This window comes from Amphiura filiformis, chromosome 1 (genome assembly GCF_039555335.1).
Source record: "Amphiura filiformis chromosome 1, Afil_fr2py, whole genome shotgun sequence".
Lineage (NCBI taxonomy): Eukaryota > Metazoa > Echinodermata > Ophiuroidea > Amphilepidida > Amphiuridae > Amphiura > Amphiura filiformis.
The window spans coordinates 34308374-34329510 of record NC_092628.1 but is presented as its reverse complement, the minus strand read 5'-3'; the positions used below and the strand labels follow the sequence as shown (position 1 = coordinate 34329510).

General features: G+C 34.7%; 1 protein-coding gene across 1 annotated transcript in view; it reads right to left on the bottom strand.

The window, feature by feature from the left end:
• Positions 1–20531, bottom strand: part of LOC140158568 (uncharacterized) — a 93348-nt gene extending 72817 nt beyond the window's left edge. Inside the window, exons 1-2 of the mRNA XM_072181708.1 lie at positions 20346–20531; positions 14067–14145 (exon numbers count right to left, since the gene is read on the bottom strand). Coding sequence (XP_072037809.1) covers positions 14067–14127 — 61 coding nt within the window. The 5' untranslated portion in view covers positions 14128–14145; positions 20346–20531. The remainder of the gene's footprint in view (positions 1–14066; positions 14146–20345) is intronic.
• Positions 20532–21137: the final 606 nt, after the last annotated feature.

Sequence of the window (21137 nt, the reverse complement as noted above, 5' to 3'; positions counted from 1 at the left end):
CCGCCCATTTATTGCTTTGTTATGGTTTTGTGATTACTTAATTGTGAAATATTAATGTGCAAAGGCCTGTGCTTTATTTAAATTAATGTTGAAGCTTGTAGGTTAGGTTTCCGTCAGTAGATTAAGTTAGTAATTAATTTAGGATTTATTTAGTTAGTTTTGCTTTCTTTGGTCAAGTCGGGGTTCATTAGTATTTTTGGCCCATTTCCTTTTTAAAATATATTTGATGCCAACATTATGTCTTTGTTTTCTAAATGTCTAAATGTTAAAAGTTCGCTTATATAAAACATTTGCAAATCAAAAAAAAATAAAAATCATGAAATAAAAATATTAATTATGTGCAATATATGAGAAAAAATGAACTTGATAATTAAATATTTTTGTTTGATATGCTATATTTTATTGTCTTTAATAGAACTTTATTGTGTTTCGCTTTGCTCAATAATATCCAAATTTTCCCGCCACTTCACCTTTTGTTTCTGTTCCTTTAGGCCACGCTACCCACGGCCAGGGAATTGTCCCTCTTCGTCATAAGTCGGACTTTTATTCATTTTCCAAAACCCCTGGTCCGTGACAATATGACCGTTGCTAGGCCAACTGGATCACGCTTTCTTTGTTACGAACCACTGATCGAAATGATCACAACACAAAGCCTATGGCATATCAAAATTTGGAACAGGTGTATGGGCCAAGGCTTGGAGCAGTAACCAATGGTTACTAACGTGCACTACGACAGCGAATATTAAGGCTGACATGCCCAGTATTAAAGCTGAGCTATAACAGGTTTAGCAATGAGTTTTGCAGTAAGTCTCGTAGAAGCGGAAATGATTCTGTTGAAGACATGTGGTCAGAATTTAAATCACATCTGAATGCCACCATGGATAAATTCATCCCATCCAAGGTCTTGAGCAAGCAAAACAAAACTCCTTGGATAAGTCCCAAGATAAAACGCATGCAAAGACGTAAACAATGAGCATACAACAAGGCACATCAATAAGAGAAGACACACACAAAGAGACCAAATTCTCATTAGAAAATATGTGAGAGATGTTTGTCTTGATTCAAAAAAGCAATTCTGGTCCTTCATTAAAAACATCTCTAAGGACTCCACTGGTATTTCTGCATTGAAAGATCATGGTGCTTTAGTGTCAGCCAATAAACAAAAGGCTGACATCTTAAATAATCAATTTTGCTCAGTTTTCACACAGGAGGACATTCATTCTATACCTAATCTCACTCAAAATTCAACACACCCATCGAAAACATTACTATCCTATCCTTACGCCAGGGATTGAGAAGCTTCTGAAAGATTTAAATCCAAACAAAGCCGCAGGGGCTGATGGCATATCCCCCAGAATTCTTAAAGCTGCTCATGAACTGGTGCCCACTGCCCATACTTTCTAAGATTTTTCAAGCATCACTTGATACTGGTGAACGTCCTGATTGGTGTAATGCCAATATCTCCCTGAGCGGAGAACTACAGACCAGTCTCCCTCACATCAGTGTGCTGTAAAATCTTAGAACATGTACTTCACTCACAAATAATGAAACACTCTATAATAAATGGGCACTTACAACATACTCGCCAAATTTCAACATGGATTCAGACGAGGCCATTCCTGTGACTCACAACTTATACAAACCATGCACGACCTTTTCCTTTCTTTTGACAAAGGACTGACATGATAATAATGGACTTTTCGAAGGCGTTCTACTTAAATTACAGCCTCATGGCATAATGATGAGATGTAGGCCAGTCCTGCTTAATCGGAGTACAGCATCCAGATCCAGATCCATAACTGGCAACACAAATAGACGGATTCCAACTTTTCTTCAGGACAGGCATCAACGAGTCGTAGTGGGGGGTGAACATTCTCAATGGGTTAAGGTTCAATCAGAAGTTCCACAGGGTACAGTGCTCGGACCACTTTTATTTTTAATTTACATCAACAACCTACCAGACAATATCATTTCAACTGTGCGTTTATTTGCGCATTTTGCGGACGACTGTGTTTTGTACTCCAATATTACTTCGACCAAGGACGCCACCAGACTACAGGACAACTTAAACAAACTATCTGAATGGGAAAAGCGATTCAATCCGCAGAAATGCTTTGTCCTCAGAGTTTCCAGCTCAAAAACACCCATTGTCTCCAGTTATAGTCTAGGGGGTACAATCCTGCAAGGAACATCATATCATTCGTACCTTGGCGTTGAAATCTCTCACAACCTTAAATGGAACTTACACATAGTAAAAATCACCTCATCCGCAAATAAAATTATTGGTTTCATCAAAAGAAATCTCCACTCATGCACCAAAGATACAAAAGCAGCTGCTTATCTCACACTTGTTAGACCATTGCTCAAGCGTATGGGACCCATACACCAAAAATCACATTCATGAGATAGGCAAAATATACAGGAGGGCTGCTTGCATGGTGACAGGTGATGATAGAAATACTAGTGCATCAGGACTCATAAGGGAACTTAAATGGGAAATGTTATCAACCAGAAGGAAAGTTTCTCGGGTCAATACACTTCACAAAGCCTTAGCGGGTCACCTGGCCCTTCCGGTGTCAGACTACCTGCGCCCGGCTAAACGCCAGACTAGAAAATCATCCAACAGCTCGTACATCCAACTATCAGCTCGTACATAAGGATAAGCATTCAAAAACTCATTTGTGCCCCGCACAATATAGGACTGGAACAATTTACCAGCTAATATCCAGACCATCGAAGATAACAAGCACTTTAAACAAAACATCACAGTCTTCTTCAACGAAGAAGACATACAGACCAGAGACTAAAAAGCGCCTATTTGCGCACTCACACCCTTTTCGCTAGACTGCGGAACTCACTCAATGATAGTCAGTCATTTATCTTTTGGTCGTTATATGACTATCATTTGAGGACTGAGTTCTTACCATACATCTTCCGAGGTGCAGTTTCAGACAATAGCTGGGGATTAGTGGGGCAGAGGTTATCTATTGAATCCTTTCATGACCACTGAAGCATAGTCAAGTCTGCCAAGGACACTCGGCACGAATTGAAAGACCATGTCAACTCTCGACAAAAGAATGCATGCATGTCAAAGGTCATACGACACCAATTTGGTGTTTGTTATGCTCCTCGAAATTAGTACCTTAAGGTCTATGTCTGCCTTTTCGCTTGGTTCCGCACAAGACGTTGGAAAGTATTTTGAAGAAGAAGAAGAATGGGGACAATTACTAGTTCACCACGTAAACTTGTATGGCTCAAAATTCGGACCGCTGGCCATTAAGTTTACTACTTTCTGTGTTTTGAAATTTGTTGACGTTTTAATGATACCAGCCAAACTTCAGAAAAAAAAATCACGATCGCCGATAACGATGTGATATGGGACTTACATAGGATTACACAGAGATATTTCTTGCCAAAATTTGACCATTTCTAGGTAGCTTGGCCCTGCTTTGTCTGCATTATATGAAAAAGGACAGTCTTAAGTAAGTAAATGTGCAACGCTTTTGATGTTTTGATGTTTTGGGAGACTGGGAGGGATCAGAACAAAAAAATGATGGAGCCTATTCTTGACTGTGTAATATTCCTTCAACCAGCTACCGTGCGGTAACAGTCTTATAAGTTATACGATGGACAGATAGTATCAGTTTGTGAATGAGGACATCATATATTATAGGTAACCTAGGTAAACCTTAGTTAACACATTTACTAGTCAGCGAATTCGCCAAGATCAGGGCCCCAACACAATGCATATTTACATAGAAATTTGAATTTTTTTCGAGAATAGGTCGGTGAAGGAAACCTACATAAATATGCTTTCTATACTTCACATGACCCAAATATATGATTTTTTATGGTGATAATCAAGTCGCACATGGAATTTTAGAGGGATTTTGATAGCAGTTACATTAAAAAAAGCTGCTATCGCCATGAGACTAAGATCTAGAAACACCCCGAAATGCCGCTTTGGGGAATTTTGCTAGCTGAATCTTTTTGATGAAAGTCAATCTTTGACAAGATGTAACTTTGCTACGGAAAGTGCTATGAAAAAAAGGTTTTCAGTTTTGGCTTAGTTTACTCAAGGGCTTTAATTTGATATATAAAATGATGCCATTTGATGGCAAATTTGAATTCACCTAGCCTAGCATACCTATATACAGGGGCGGCGCCACAGGGGGGGCAAGGGGGGCAATTGCCCCCCCCTATGAATTAAAAAAAAAGAGGTAAAAGGAAGGAAAAAGAGAAAGAGAAGAAGGAGAGGGAGGGGAGAGAAAGAGAGGAGGAAGAAGAAGAAAAGGAGCCATTCCCCTCCCTGGCCATGGTTAGAAGGAGGAAACTCCATCTTACCCCTTGTGGAATGCTGACCTAACGCGGTTTTATAGTTGTTGGTTTTTATATTTTGGGCCCTTTTTCGGCAAATTTTCCCCCATAAAAGTCACATGGCCTCTCTTGCCTTTTCTCCCAACACTCTCGAATGGGCAAATTTTGTCCTTTTCTAACTGAAAAAGCATAAAAACTTCGTTTTTCCGCTGCAAAGTGGACCTTTTCGCTTTTAGTTCATCATAGGGGCGACTACCTCCCGCCCTCGCTCCTGATTACGCGGCTTTCAGTTTGAAATATTTCCAACCTCAAGACACATATCATTTTATCGTGCCAATTTATAAAAAAAAAAAAACCGCATATCATATACAATGCAACTGACTGTATGTGGGTTTCTGACCAAAGTAACCTCATATTTGTCCATTTTAGCCTAAAAAGTGGCAATTTTTTCGCGCTTTGCGCGAACTTCATTTAACATTTCCACCATCTTTCACTTCGTGCACATTTGTACCATGAACTTATTTTGTTGCCAAAAGGTGCTGGATTTACTAATTGATTTACCATGCCTAAAACCAGCGGGCTGAAAGTCGGGCCCTTGAATGAAATCCATACAAATATGCGGTTGGAAAATAAATAAATAACCATAAAAAGGGTGAAAATGGCGCATCAAATGGCTTCATTTGTGCTTACATTTTGAATTTTTTCCAAATTCTGAGGGGGGCACATCCCCCCCCTCAGACACCCCCCTGCGTCGCGCAAGCGCGACGGCCAGCGCTGTCGCGCAGCATAACAAATTTCATAATTTGTTTTGCCCCCCCTATCAAAATACCCTGGCGCCGCCCCTGCCTATATATTATAAGTTCCTTGTACTAGACAATTAGATAATTACTACAAAGACAAAGAACAAATTGCTGGAAAAATGACCTAGTTCTATTTACGTGATCGGTCAGCCATTGCAAAAGGTCTTTTTAAAATACTGTAGTCAGCAATTTAAGCTTACACAGTATACACACCCCACCTGCCAATGCCTGCCGAATTCGTCACCCAAAACACCAGCCACCACCATACATGTAGAGCACATTAAGTTACATTAACGAGCTTGGCACAAACCAATTTTTCTTCGGAAACTTTACTTAATCAACTTTCAAATTCAGAGTCAGTGTTCTACTTTCGGGTGTCAAGACTTTCGCGGTTTAAAGCCTAAAAGATTCTGTAGTACAGGAGCAGCAACCTCAAAAAAATGACTTCGTTCATCCCCCACTACATACAAGGTTTGACACCATAGGTAGTTAGTATGGACCCTCTAGATCACTGCTAGGTAGGTAGTGGACTCAAATTGTGGTATCACTTTTTTTTTACAGGTCATTTTATGTGTGGACGTATAATCGCATAAAATCACCAAAAATAGGACAAAATTAAGGGGTAGGGGAGATATAAATTCTCATAACTCAACTTTTACTCATAATAATGAATTTATTTTGGTTTGAATATGTAGCTAATTGATTGTTCTAACTGCCTAGTATTATTTGAAAGCAAACCTAGGTTTCATTTGATCATGATTGGAAGTGGCCAGTCCATACACTAGTGAAAAATCAGATTTTTCACAACAATGCGCAGGGTGGGTGTTTTTGTGACATTGGCTTCAAATTTTACTATTGTGCCAATTTCTATTTTCAAAATTAATTAAGTTTCCTTTTTTTAATTTTGTTTTTAATATCAAGCATATCCAGGCAAACTTTGATGTTCTGGTTCAAATATTTATGTATGTGCATGTTTGCTTGCATGTTGGTTTGTGTTGTGTGGGTTTGGGGTAGGTGTGTGTGGGTATGTGGGGATGGATGCGGGGTGTGTATAGGGTTCAGGGGTGGGGTGTTTTACATGTTTTAATATGTCACTCGGCTGAACTATATAAGTTCTATTAACAAAATTTGTTTGTTAAGTTGCCATTCATGTAATATTTTGAATATTTATATGTGTGGGGTGAGATCAACCGCTGTTTGTCAGGAAAATAGACTGAAAATGTAAAAAAATAGTTACTTTTCCACATGTAGCAGCGTGTGTAACAATATTAAGGGGTAGGGGAAATATAAACCATCATAACTCAACTTCAACTCATGATAATGAATTCATTTTGGAATTAATATGTAGCTAATTGATTGTTCAAACGTGTTAGTATTATTTTAAAGCAAAGCAAACATTAATTGTCAGGTAGATAGCCATAAAATGTGAGAAAAGGTTACTTTTCTATGTATAACCATGTCAAATATGGCATTATTAAGGGTAGGGGAAAATAAAACCAGCATAACTCAACCTTTACTCATAATAATGAATTCATTTTGGTATCAACATGTAGCTAATTGATTGTTCTAACTTTCCAGTATTATTTTTAACAGAAAAACCATAAGATAGACATAAACTATGATAAAAATGTTAATTTTCCAATGTGTAACAGCGTAAAATTTGACAATATTAAAGGTTAGGGGACGTACAAACCAACGTAACTCGACATTTATTCATTATAATTCATTCATTTTGGCATTAATATATAGCTATTTGGTTGTTGTAATCTTTTAAAGCAAAATAACCATTAATTGTTAGCTGGAAAGACATAAAATGTTTAAAAATGTCAATTTTTCATGTGTAGTACCGTAAAATATGACAATATTAAGGTATAGGGACATTCAAATCACCAAAACTCAAGTTTTACTGATGAAAATGAATTCATTTTGGTAACAATATGTAGTTAATTGTTAGTTCTAACTTTCTAGTATTATTTAAAAGCAATTAAACCATTAGTTGTGAGGTAGATAGACATAAAATGTACGAACATGTTAATATTCAATGTCTAACAGCGTAAAATATGACAATATTAAGGGTAAGGGGACATACAAATCACCAAAACACAGGTTTCACTGACGAAAATGAATTCCATTTTGGTATCAATATGTAGCTATTTGATTGTTCTCATTTTCTGGCATTATTTTAAAAACAATTAAACCATTAGTTATCAGGTAGTTAAACATACAATATGAGAAAAATGTTAATATTCAATGTCTAACAGCGTAAAATATGACAATATTAAGGGTAGGGGACATACAAATCACCAAAACTCAAGTTTTACTGATGAAAATGAATTCATTTTGGTATCAATATGTAGCTATTTGATAGTTCTAACTTTCTAGTATTATTTTAAAAGCAATTAAGCCATTAGTTGTCCGGTAGATAGACATAAAATGTATGAAAATGTTAATATTCAATGTCTGACAGCGTAAAATGTGACAATATTAAGGGGTAAGGGGATATACAAATCACCCAAACTCAAGTTTTACTGATGAAAATGAATTCATTTTGGTATCAATATGTAGCTATTTGATAGTTCTAACCTTCTAGTATTATTTTAAAAGCAATTAAGCCATTAGTTGTCCAGTAGATAGACATAAAATGCATGAAAATGTTAATATTCAATGTCTAACAGCGTAAAATATGACAATTATTAAGGGGTAAGGGGACATACATATCACCCAAACTCAAGTTTTACTGATGAAAATGAATTCAATATCAATATGTAGCTATTTGATAGTTCTAACCTTCTAGTATTATTTTATAAGCAATTAAGCCATTAGTTGTCCGGTAGATAGACATAAAATGCATGAAAATGTTAATATTCAATGTCTAACAGCGTAAAATATGACAATTATTAAGGGTAAGGGACATACAAATCACCAAAACTCAAGTTTTACTGATGAAAATGAATTAATTTTGGTATCAATATGTAGCTATTTGATAGTTCTAACTTTCTAGTATTATTTTAAAAGCAACTTAAAATTCATTAGTTGTCCGGTAGATAGACATAAAATGTATGAAAATGTTAATATTCAATGTCTAACAGCGTAATAATATGACAATATTAAGGGGTAAGGGGACATACAAATCACCCAAACTCAAGTTTTACTGATGAAAATGAATTCATTTTGGTATCAATATGTAGCTATTTGATAGTTCTAACCTTCTAGTATTATTTTAAAAGCAATTAAGCCATTAGTTGTCGGGTAGATAGACATAAAATGTATGAAAATGTTAATATTCAATGTCTAATAGCGTAAAATATGACAATATTAAGGGGTAAGGGGACATACAAATCACCCAAACTCAAGTTTTACTGATGAAAATGAATTCATTTTGGTATCAATATGTAGCTATTTGATAGTTCTAACCTTCTAGTATTATTTTAAAAGCAATTAAGCCATTAGTTGTCCGGTAGATAGACATAAAATGTATGAAAATGTTAATATTCAATGTCTAACAGCGTAAAATATGACAATATTAAGGGGTAAGGGACATACAAATCACCAAAACACAGGTTTCACTGACGAAAATGAATTCCATTTTGGCATCAATATGTAGCTATTTGATAGTTCTAACTTTCTAGTATTATTTTAAAAGCAACTTAAAATTCATTAGTTGTCAGGTAGATAGACATAAAATGTATGAAAATGTTAATATTCAATGTCTAACAGCGTAAAATATGACAATATTAAGGGGTAAGGGGACATACAAATCACCAAAACACAAGTTTCACTGACGAAAATGAATTCCATTTTGGCATCAATATGTAGCTATTTGATTGTTCTCATTTTCTGGCATTATTTTAAAAGCAATTAAGTTTCCCACGAGGGGTTGAAGGTCATAATGGGGCCAATACTAAAAATTATCCTATCATGTTGTAATGTTGTAATCTCAAATTGTTCCTCTCATCGCTAAGAATTTTAAAAAGACAATTGTCATAGTTCTACGAAGCTTAGTTCAGGGGTTATAACGTCGAATATATCAATATCATAAATAAAGGTCAAATTTTTTAAATGGCCCAATTGCACCAATGAAAGTAAGAAACCTCAATCGTATACTACATTCAAATTTTGGTGCAACGATTTGTATTCCTATGTTCCCCTTCACAGTTAATGCAGCCAAAGTTGAGTATGGTAATATTTCCCCTACCCTTAATATTATCATATTTGACACTGTTACACATGGAAGTTTTTTCTCACATTTCCTTTGTATCTACTAACAACTAATGATACCAGAACGTTCGATGAATTCATTATCAAGAGTAAAAGTTGAGTTATGGGAGTTTATATTTCCCCTACCTTTATATTGTCATATTTAGGGACCGTTCACAAACACTTGTAAGGGGGGGCTGATGCAAAAGGGGGGTCTGAAAATTGTTGACCCTCCTAAGTGGGGGGCCTGAAAAAATGATCAAAATTTTCCTGGAAAAATTGAGTTTATATGATTTTCTGTGGGGTTGACCCATAATTTTCATGTCAAAAAGGGGCGGGCCTGAAATTTTTGAGATCTGAAAAGGGGGGACTCGAAAGAATATTTTGCGATGAAATTTTTTTTGCATCAGGCCCTCCCCTTACAAGTGTTTGTGAACGGTCTATTACGCTGCTAGATATAGAAAATGACTTCTTCTGACAGTTTCTGTGTATCTACCTGACAACTAATGATCGCTTTGTTTATAGAAAGTTAGAACAGCCAATCAGATACATTTTGATACCAAGATGAATTCATTTTCATGATTATACGGTGAGTTATGTCAGTTGATAATTTCACCGATGCGCCCTTAATATTGTCATTTTACGCTGTTAGACATAGAAAAATTACCTTTTCCTCAGTTTCTGTATACTGCCTGACAAATAATGGTCGCTTTGCTTTAAAATAATACTAGAAAGCTAGACCAATCACTTGGATATATTTTGATACCAAGATGAATTCATTTTCATGAGTAAAAGTTGAGTTATGGCAGTTTACATTTCCCCTACCCCATAATATTGTCATATTTACGCTGTTAGACATAGAATATTTACCCTTTCCTCACAGTTACTGTGTATCTACCTGACAACTAATGATCGCTTTGCTTTGAAATAATACTAGAAAGTTAGAACAATCACTTAAATACATTTTGATACCAAGATGAATTCATTTTCATGAGTAAAAGTTGAGTTATGGCTTTATGCGTTCAGGTCGGCTTATATCAGATTATCTTTGTCCTCCCCCATAGTATTGTCATATTTATTTATGCTGTTAGACATAGAATAGTTAACTTTTCCTCACAAATACTGTGTATCTACCTGACAAATAATGGTCGCTTTGCTTTAAAATAATACTAGAAAGTTAGAGCAATCACTTAGATACATTTTGATACCAAGATGAATTCATTTTCATGAGTAAAAGTTGAGTTATGGCAGTTATAAATTTCCCCTACCCCCTTAATATTGTCATTTTACGCTGTTAGACATAGAAAATTTACCTTTTCCTCACAGTTTCTGTATATCTGCCTGACAAATAATGGTCGCTTTGCTTTAAGATAATACTAGAAAGCTAGACCAATAACTTGGATATATTTTGATACCAAGATGAATTCATTTTCATGAGTAAAAGTTGAGTTATGACAGTTTACATTTCCCCTACCCCGTAATATTGTCATCTTCACGCTGTTAGACATAGAAAAGTTACCTTTTCCTCACAGTTTCTGTATATCTGTCTGACAACTAATGGTTGCTTTGCTTTAAAATGATACTAGAAAGTTAGAACAATCACTTAGATACATTTTGATACCAAGATGAATTCATTTTCATGAGTAAAAGTTGAGTTATGGCAGTTTATATTTCCCCTACCCCTTAATATTGTCATATTTATGCTGTTAGACATAGAAAATACCCTTTTCTCACAGTTTCTGTGTATCTACCTGACAACTAATGGTCGCTTTGCTTTAAAATAATACAAAAAAGTTAGAACAATCAATTAGATATACATATTAAATTGAATTGAATAGAATTAATACCAATCTGAAGTCAATATCATGAGTAAAATATTGAGTTCTGATGATTTATTTTCCCCTACCCCTTAATATTTTTCTATGTTATGCTGATATACGAGGGAAATCAACATCAGTTTTTGTTGGGTTTTTGGGTTTTTTAACATTTTTGTCTTTTTCCCAGTGGTTACTCACGTCCTACACATAAATATTCACATCAATGGAAACTTAACGGATTTTGTAAATGGAAGTTGGTGCAGTGAAGTGACATATTAAGACATGTACACACACATTCATCCCCTCACCCCCACACATACCCTATGTACACCCAGCACCCCACACACACACCTCGTCCCACAGACACCCCAACGAACTCATACATATTATAATGATTGGAACTGTTACAATAATGTTTCCCTTGATATGCTTAACATTAAAAACAAAATTAAACATTAAAATTTAAATTAAAAAATTAAAAATGGAAACTGAATCAATTTTGAAAATATAAAGTGGTATAGTTGTGAGATTTGAGGCCAATGTCAAACTTTACACATATGGTTTAAAAATCAGATTACCACTCATTTATGGACTATATACTTCCAAATATGCTCAAATGAAACCTGTTTTTGTTTAAAAATAATACTAGAAAGTTAGGACAATCATTTAGCTACATATTGATACCAAAATGAATTCAAAATCAAGAGTAAAAGTTGAGTTATGGGAATTTATATCTCCCCTACCCCTTAATTTTGTCCTATTTTTGGTGATTTTATGCGATTATACGTCCATACATAAAATGACCTGTAAAAAAAAAGTGATACCACAATTTGATTCCACTACCTACCTAGCAGTGATCTAGAGGGTCCATACTAACTACCTATGGTGTCAAACCTTGTATGTAGTGGGGGATGAACCAAGTCCTTATTTAGGCCTCCTGTGAGATCTTGCTCCTGGACTACTGGAACAGTTTTCCGTTTTCTTCGGTCCACAACACTGTGGGTCCACAAACTCGATAAAAGTATTCGCGCTGTCTTTGGTTTTGACTTTGTTACAGACAGCTCATACCCAATTTAATTGGATGATGATTGGTCAAAAGTTTACCAAAGTTTGTGAAATTTATTACTATATTAGTCATGTTAGTTCAGCTTTGGTGGCTGGGGATGGGGCCAAGATTTTCGGGCTGATAAAGATCACGAAAATGTTTTTAAATGTTTACGAAAAAACAACAACATTACTGTCATTGCAACAGAGTCAACAATGCAGCAGATTACAAATGCTATCATAAAATATCGTTTGGCAAACATTTTTGCAAAATATTTTGTCAACATTTTAGCCTATCCCTCATTTTGCTAGAATGTTTTGCTAACATAATTTCAATTTTCTTTTTCTTTATACCCTTTAGTCGGGTTGAACATGAGCTAACATGCTTGTGAAGTTGGGTATTATTCTGTTTCTAACTAACATGTTTTGCTATAATATTGACATCTAAGATGTATTGAATATAAATCAGCCGGTAGCATTCCGAGAAAATCAGGTTCAAAGTTTTCACATAGGGGACAAAATTCAAAACTTGTTCCGATTTGGTTAAAATATATCAACAACTGTTCTTCAGGTAACAAGGATTCAGAAAATATATAGTTTGACTCACCTACGACTAATTTAGATGTTATTGGCGAAAAGGTGAAAAGGTGAAATTTTGGATCCATATTGGTCAGGGTGTCAAACATACAAAAGCGATCCAATTTGGATGAAAATGGTCCAAAATTTGGTATTATTATAATAATTCAGAAAAAAAATAATTTGCACTACCTCCGGTGTTTCATTATGGCAAGTAGTTACTGCCTGTTGACGTATTTTCCCGCGTTACCAAGGTAACGTAATGTTGTACATAGTGAAAACTATATATTCTTTTTCTGAATTAGGCCTATTACAACAAGACAAACGGTTTAAAACTTCAAAATCAGATAATTTTTTTGTGTGCCCAAATTCCAACCTTTGACTTTTCCGCTGATCACCCTTGACTGATTGGTCGTAGGTCATGTAGGTGGGTCAGACTATATATTTAATGAATCCTTGTGACCTGTGAAATATTTTGGTATAGCTTTTAACCAAATCTGAGCAATTTTGAGTTTTGACCCCTGCATAAACTTTGACCTCATAATTTTATTTCTTTAAATGCTCCAGGGTGCCCTCTGTACACCTGGCATTTTTGACCTCTCAACATGTTATAACCATCAACTTTAAACAAGAAAATGTTATTCATATGGAACATTACACTAAAAGGGAAAAGAACAAAAGGCGTCTACTGGACCACTATAATATACCTTTTATATAACCCGACATTCAAACCGGTTTCAAACGTTTTTGTAAAACATTTTTGAGCTCTCAACACGTTGGGAGCATGTCTCATCTCATGATCTGTCACGATGTTGCTATATTTTCTCGTAGTTGTTACTTTAGGCCCATTGAACATGATGAATATAATATCCTTTAGAAAGGAAAACGAGCAAGGTACACCAACTTGATGTGGGCATGATGTGGGGAAACAAGTAAAATACAGACTAGACAATATCCTTTGTTTTTTCTTCAGTTTAGTCGCCTCAAACACCAACAATTACAGCAATAATCTAATTAATTTTATCATCAAACGAATGTGTGGATTTTATTTTCTATACTCTACAACGTGTCTTCGTTATTTACTCTATTCCCATTCTATTGCCAGTTAACGAATGTTTGAAAGGAGTTCTAAAATTTGAGTCAACTCAAATTTCGTACTTTGAATCGAGTTATATTTTTAATTAATTGAATTTGCTCATCAAATTTTGACTTAAATTTGAATTTTTTTTGTACCATTGAAAATATAAATCCTGCTGCCAAATAATATGCGAAAACAAGCAAATAAAGATGTTTTATATATTTGTGAAATTCTTACCATTATTGATGGTGATGATGGCGGCATATAACACCAGACACGCCAGGGACCGTCTAATCATAATGTGGTGGAACGAATTCTAAAAAAACAAACAAACAAAAACGCAACAAACGATATAATGATTAATGTTCATATGTTCATTAGAGAGATGCATATTTTCAGCAAAGTGACAATATGTTGAATTGGATCACCTCTTGTTGACTATATCTGACCGTGGAGACGCAATAGTTTTGTTTAGGCCCGTTCATGACAGCGACTTTACTGTTTGTCATGTAGAGCGTGTGAATTATATCAAATTCAATTATGCCGCAATATAACCCTGGTAAGGGTCAGTAATACAAACATGTATTATTTTCAAAATTATTATTAAAATCACAATAAATTTTATAAACGTGATTCTGGTTTCATCTTGTTCATTTCGTGTTCCTTTCCAGCTCATTATTCCTCCTCCTTTGTGGGACTCATCCGTTATCTCTCTCTGCCTTTCGAGTCATTCCATATGTTTTCTTTATATAACAAATGTGAGAAGCAGACTTTATAGTGGGCAAAAACACAGGTGTCTTTTTGAATAGTTTGATGTGCAGGAAAAAATATGATGCAATCTTTGTTAGCTTTTCACTTTGAAGTTTCCTTTCTCCTCCTTTCTCACTTTTTCTTCTCTTTGTTTCTTCTTTACTTCAGTCTTTCGTTGGTCTTAACCCTGGATTGTGGAAACTTTTGGGTCTCATAACTGTTTAATTGTTGGTCTAAAGTATAGAAAAATCTTGCCCCTGACGTCATCACGTCATCACGGGTGATGTCACCTAATCAGGTTGGTCTCCAGCCGTTTCCATGAAAACATCAGAGCTAACAACATCGGCTGACGACGAGGAAGTTTCTTGAAAGCGCTCCCGGTAAAGCGAAATAAACAAGAAGTGTTGAAGTTTAATATAATAACTTTTATGCAAAAAGCATTCATATTTAAAATGGCAAACACTTGACGAATCCACGTCAATTTTTGGTAACTTGAAGTGCTCAGTTTTCGAGACAAACAAAACAAAAAACCAAAACATGCAATTTTGACTCAAATTTGTTTCGGGATTAGACAAAATATTCTTCAGTAAAAATGATCTTTATTGATTTTCAAAAACTAGATATAAATGTCAAGGAACCATTTTTTGATAGTTTTTTGAATTATGACCAACTAAATTGTGTTTTTATGATTTTCTTTTTCACTAAATTTAGCATTTTCAGCCATTTTGGTGAATATTTCTCAAAGTTGGACAGAATTCAAAAGACATTTATATCTAGTTCTTGAAAATTAATCTAAAAAGATTTACTGAAGATCGTATGATAGTATTCTATATATGATTTGAGGAACTAAACTAAACGTGTTTCTTGCGGGTTTCTTGACGTAGTTCTTGAGACTTTTCCAAGTAGGGAAAACATACGCATCGCGATTTTAACTCAAAATCCCATTTCCCAGCATTATGTCAAAAAGTACTTGTAGCGCGAAGTCCTTGACACTGTTAACAAATTAACAATTATAATCATGCTAAAAGCATAGGCCCTTGTTATAAATGATAAAAATGTATGCATGAATGGCGACACTTAGTGCATGAGAAAACCCGGACGGTTATTTGAATGTATAGGCCTCGCTGGCTAATTGTTATACAAGCCTCACTCATTCATTTAATTTTCCCGGCAAAATGAAAAACAATGATATGATTCTTTCAGGTTCTTTTACGGGCATTTTCATGCACTTCACATGAGTTTTTTCGTGGCTTACATCTCTGTCGTGTGTCTTTTTTCCCCACCAGTCCCATGCGCAGGGAATAATAAAAAAAAGATTTTGGGACATCCTGTAAATAGCTGCATATTTTAGCTCGGATTTAAGACCTCATTCGTTAAATTCGGTAAATGAAAAAAGACACGATGATCCAAAACACAAGAAAGATGCAAATTCAAAAGTTGCAGCTTTTGCTCCATTGCATGCCCTATCGATTTGTACACAAAGCGTACTCGGCGAACAAGAGAACATCATACCATGATTATGTACAGAGAACCGTGCTTCCATTGATTAGCACATTTAATTATACAAGTGCAACTTCTGATTTCGTTACTTCCTTGGGTTTTAGATCACTGTTTCTTTAAATCTCAACCAATTTCAACAAATGAGGTCTTAAATCAGAACTAAAGGATACAGGTACCGGCTTGTTTTAATGTTAACATATTTATCTTTATTTTGGGTATACAGGGGTGAACATAACGGGTACCTTAACTATTTTGTGCTCTGTATTACGTATGATACGCTTTTCATGAGCTGCCGATTATCAGCCGACACCCGGTGGTACCGATATCTATGGATTACTCTGAGACTTTATAAGAACCGTAATAATCTGAATATGCTATAGTGGCAGCATAATTATACTAATACACAAATTGAAATATACAGGCAAATAAAATCAACAAAGAACATGTTGTACTTGAAATACTTCATTACCTTTCAAATGTTTCATAAATGACGCACGTAGGCCTACCATGTATATAGTAGTATTAGTAATACTAGGAAAAATTGGTATCCAAAGCAAGTTTAGTAATACAATGTAGGGGCAATCGATTGATTGCTGTCTTGGTCAAAGCACTTACGGAAGCTAATTATCCCGGCTAAATTATTACCCAACCAAGTTGAACCAACAATTAGTCAATTATGGTGAAGCTAGTCCCTGAAATAGCAGTGACGTAATAATAATACTTGATAATAATCTTTGTGTAAACACGGTTGAAAATATGTTCATTAAAATTCTTCATAAATGACGCGCGTATATATTAAAGAAACCCCGAATCTAAAGCGAGTTTAGTAATATAATCGTGAACAAAAAACAGGCTCGGGCATGTTTATTTTAAAACTAGAATATCAGTTATGTTAGCTCAGCTTCTATAACACGGTGTTAAAAATATCATCGGCATGTTAATATCACACAGTGAAATAGTTGCAATTTTTGCTAGTATCAATATTAACGAAATAGCTATATCTACTGCTGATATGAGTATATAGTATTTATCCACTGCTATATCAGTATTGGAATAGCTATCTACTGCTGATATCAGTATTGATGAAGTCGATACAGTTTGCGGATTTCATTCCAAATAAATGCAAGACTCTCAGATTATTATATTAATACTTGCATTGCAATTCCTAAATCCATGTGTAACAATCTTATCTCCATGCATGGTTTCCATTTTAAAGGTTTTGCAATACCGTATACCATTTTAATGTTAGCTAAATTATTTGACGGAGTATAAATTCCACCATCACCTATCCTTTATTCCACCATCCCCTCCTTTAGGCCACTGTGCTTAGTAGGGGATTTCCGTTTGCCTCACCATGTCAGGTTTTGATGCAATAACATTTTTTCAACGAATCTATAGCAAAATAATACCCCAAACACACAACGCCATATTATACTATGTCCGGTCTTATTGTACAATAAATGTAATAAACTACAATAACCTAAAGATACTGCTGATATCAGTATTGATGAAGTAGCCATAACTATAATTATATTATTAACGTTATCAATATTTATGAAGTATAACTATACTGCTAGTCTTACTGCTGATATCAGTATTGATGAAATAGCTACAACTAATTATGAAAGTTATCAATATTGTTGAAGTAGCAGTATATAGCTATCTACTGCTGATGATATCCGTGTTGATGAAGAAGTCATGAAGTTAAGTATAGCTATCTACTGCTGGTATCAGTGTTGATGAAGTAGTCTAAACGATCCGATCCATGTTATCGATATTGATGAAGTGTTAGCTATCTACTGCTGATATTGGTATTGATGAAGTAGTCCTGAAGTATATAGATATGTACTGCTGATATCAGTGTTGATGAAGTAGTCAAAAGAATTTAAAAAAAATTATCAATATTAATAAAATATTATAGCTATCTACTGCTGAAAATGGTGTTGATGAAGTGTGTTGCTGAAGTAGTCAAAGCGATCCATGTTATCATTATTGTTAAAGTTTTAGCTATCTACTGCTGATATTGGTGTTGATGAAGTAGTCAAAGGATAAATTTTATCAATATTCTGGTATCATCTACTGGTGATATTGGTGTTAATAAAGTAGTTATGAAATATAGTTATCTACTGCTGATATTAGTGTTGAAGTAGTAGTCAAAACGATCCACATTGTTAATATTGATGAATTATTAGCTATCTACTGCTGATATTTGGTGTTGACGAAGTAGTCATGAAGTATATAGATATGTACTGCTGATATCTGTGTTGATTACGTATAGACAAAACGATCCATGTTATCAATACTGATGAAGTGTTAGCTATACCTCTGATATTGGTGTTGATAAAGTAGTCAAAACGATCCATGTTATCATTATTGTTAAAGTTTTAGCTATCTACTGCTGATATTGGTGTTGATGAAGTAGTCAAAAGGATCAATTTTATCAATATTGATGAAGTATACTGGTGATATTGGTGTTGATAAAGTAGTGATGAAGCATAGCTATCTACTGCTGATATTAGTGTTGATGAAGTAGTCAAAACGATCCGTGTTATAGATATTGATAAAGAGTTCGCTACCTACTGCTGATAAAGTTGTTGATGAAGTAGTAATGAAGTATCGCTATCTACTGCTGATATTGGTGTTGATGAAGTTGTCAGAACGAACAATGTTATCCTTATTAATGAAGCATTGTTTTACTGCTGGTATCGGTCAGTATTTATTTCATAGTCGTATAACTGTATCAATGTTATCAATATTGCTGTAGTATCATAGTATGCTATCTACTGCTCATATATCATATTGATATAACTATCAATATAATAAAGACTGCTGAAGAATGAAGTGGTTATAGCTACATAAGCATCCATATTGATTAAATTGCTATCTACTGCTGATAGCAGTGTTGATGAAGTAGTCATAACCATCTATTGTATCAATATTGACGATGGAAAGCTATCTGCTGCTTATATCAATATTAATCAAGTAGGTATCTACAGCTGATATTGGTAATGATGAAGTTGCCACAACTATTGATGAATTTTAGATATCTACTGCTGATATCCATATCGATGAAGTAGACATTATCGATCAATATTATCATCAATGAGGTATAACTTAATCTACTGCTGATATTGGTATTGATAAAGTAGCAAATAAGTATCAATGTTACTAATATTGGTGGAGTATTTACTGCTGATATCAGTGTTGATGAATTATAAATATTAATCAATGTTCTCAATAATGTTGCCAATGTTCGATCAATGCGTTAAAGCAATGTCATTTGCTTAGCATGCTTAACGTTCTAACAGACATGACAGATCCGGGTTGACTCCACCTCGTGAGCAATAATTGGAACACATAAACCTCAATTTTGCAATCACCTGTTCACTTCTCATGGATATGAATAACAAATGTTTTAAATGCTACAATTTTTCCATTCAATAATTTAATACGGTATGCTTGGGTAGCTTTTTGAAATTTTGAAACTGAGTAAACATAAAATACGTCCTGTAAATATGACTTTACTGCGTACATAATTAATTGTTCTGCTATGATCGATATAGCAATGCAGTTGTTTCCGTATACTTTTGCATTACGATTGAATTTATTATGTTCACACTTACATCACGATTCGTAATTTATCTGCTTTTATTGTATTTATTTTTGTATAATGTTTAAATCCATGACGAAACGCATCAATCTGTTAGATTTTGCACTTTTGCCGGGTTCATTACATCTAGCGCTGACATTCGGTTTATTCTTCTGATTTAAATCCTATGCATGACTTTTCTATATCTCGAGCTATTCCCAGACACTGCACAAAATGTATGATATAGAGATCGCACATAAAGGTCTACGAAACGTTATTGCGCGACATGAATAAAGATATGTTACCCAAGTCGATTTTTATTTCAAAACCACATCTTTACTTTTGAATTTTGCGTTATGCTATATAAAAGCGCGAAACCGTAAGCGGTTACGATTTCGCGCTTTAAAAATAAAGCCATTTGTAATGTTTTAAAACATCTCTATACATAATATTCATTTATTGAGATTTCCACGTATTTTCCCATTACCAAAACAGATCCTGTATAATATATATATGATAGAAAAGGGGATTGAAATATTCGATAAAGCAACAGGTAGGTTATAGAAACCCGCAGCTGACAAGTGACGCAGCAAAATGTGGATTTTGTTTTGAGGTTTAAGTTGTAATGTAGCTTTACACTTCTTGTTTAACGACCCGAAATATTAAACGGCACTTACCTCTTTTCTTTGAAGGCTTTTATATCATAAACTGAGTTTATTTATTATTATCCACGTCCAGTAAGAAATATCTTTATCACTGTGATGAAATAAACCAACAAATCTTCAAATCGGATTGAAAGTACAAATCCCAGTAAATGTGTGTATTCCCGCACGTCACTCTTCAATAATCAAATCTTAGCATGAATATCTGGCTTTCTTCGTAAGTGCTCGTTCGATAGCAGGCAGGCGGATGACTTTCCTGTCGAGGGATGTGGTCTCCTTGGTTGCCAGCGTGTGTCATTATGGCAACGCCATTGAATTAGCTTCTGTACCCTGGGGGAAAGTAAAACGTTTTCGCAATCGCTTGAAATAGGCCGTGTTAGCTAAATGAACATTCCGTAACTTTTAGGTTTAGCATGTTTAGTATCATTGCGAACCCAACACATTTCTCATAATAAGCAATTGTTGCGACGTGGAAACAAAAGGAATGGTGTTATGTCAGTCCCAGCAAATGCAAAACGTTTTTAAAACATTTTAAACGAGTCGTGTTTTTGGTTTTGGTCAAAACGTTTTAATAACATTAAATGTCAGGTTATATAAAGGCTGAGGTGATAATACCTAAAGGTAATGAAAATGTTTTTAAAACGTTTTGTATGAAAACACACATACAAAATATGTTTTGCACACATTTTTGCCAAATGTCGTCAATAACATTATATTAAACTATTTTGCAGGAACGTTTCAAAAATGTTTTTGAATGTGATGAAAACCTTTTATTTCTCTGTACATACCCTTTATATAATCCGAAAC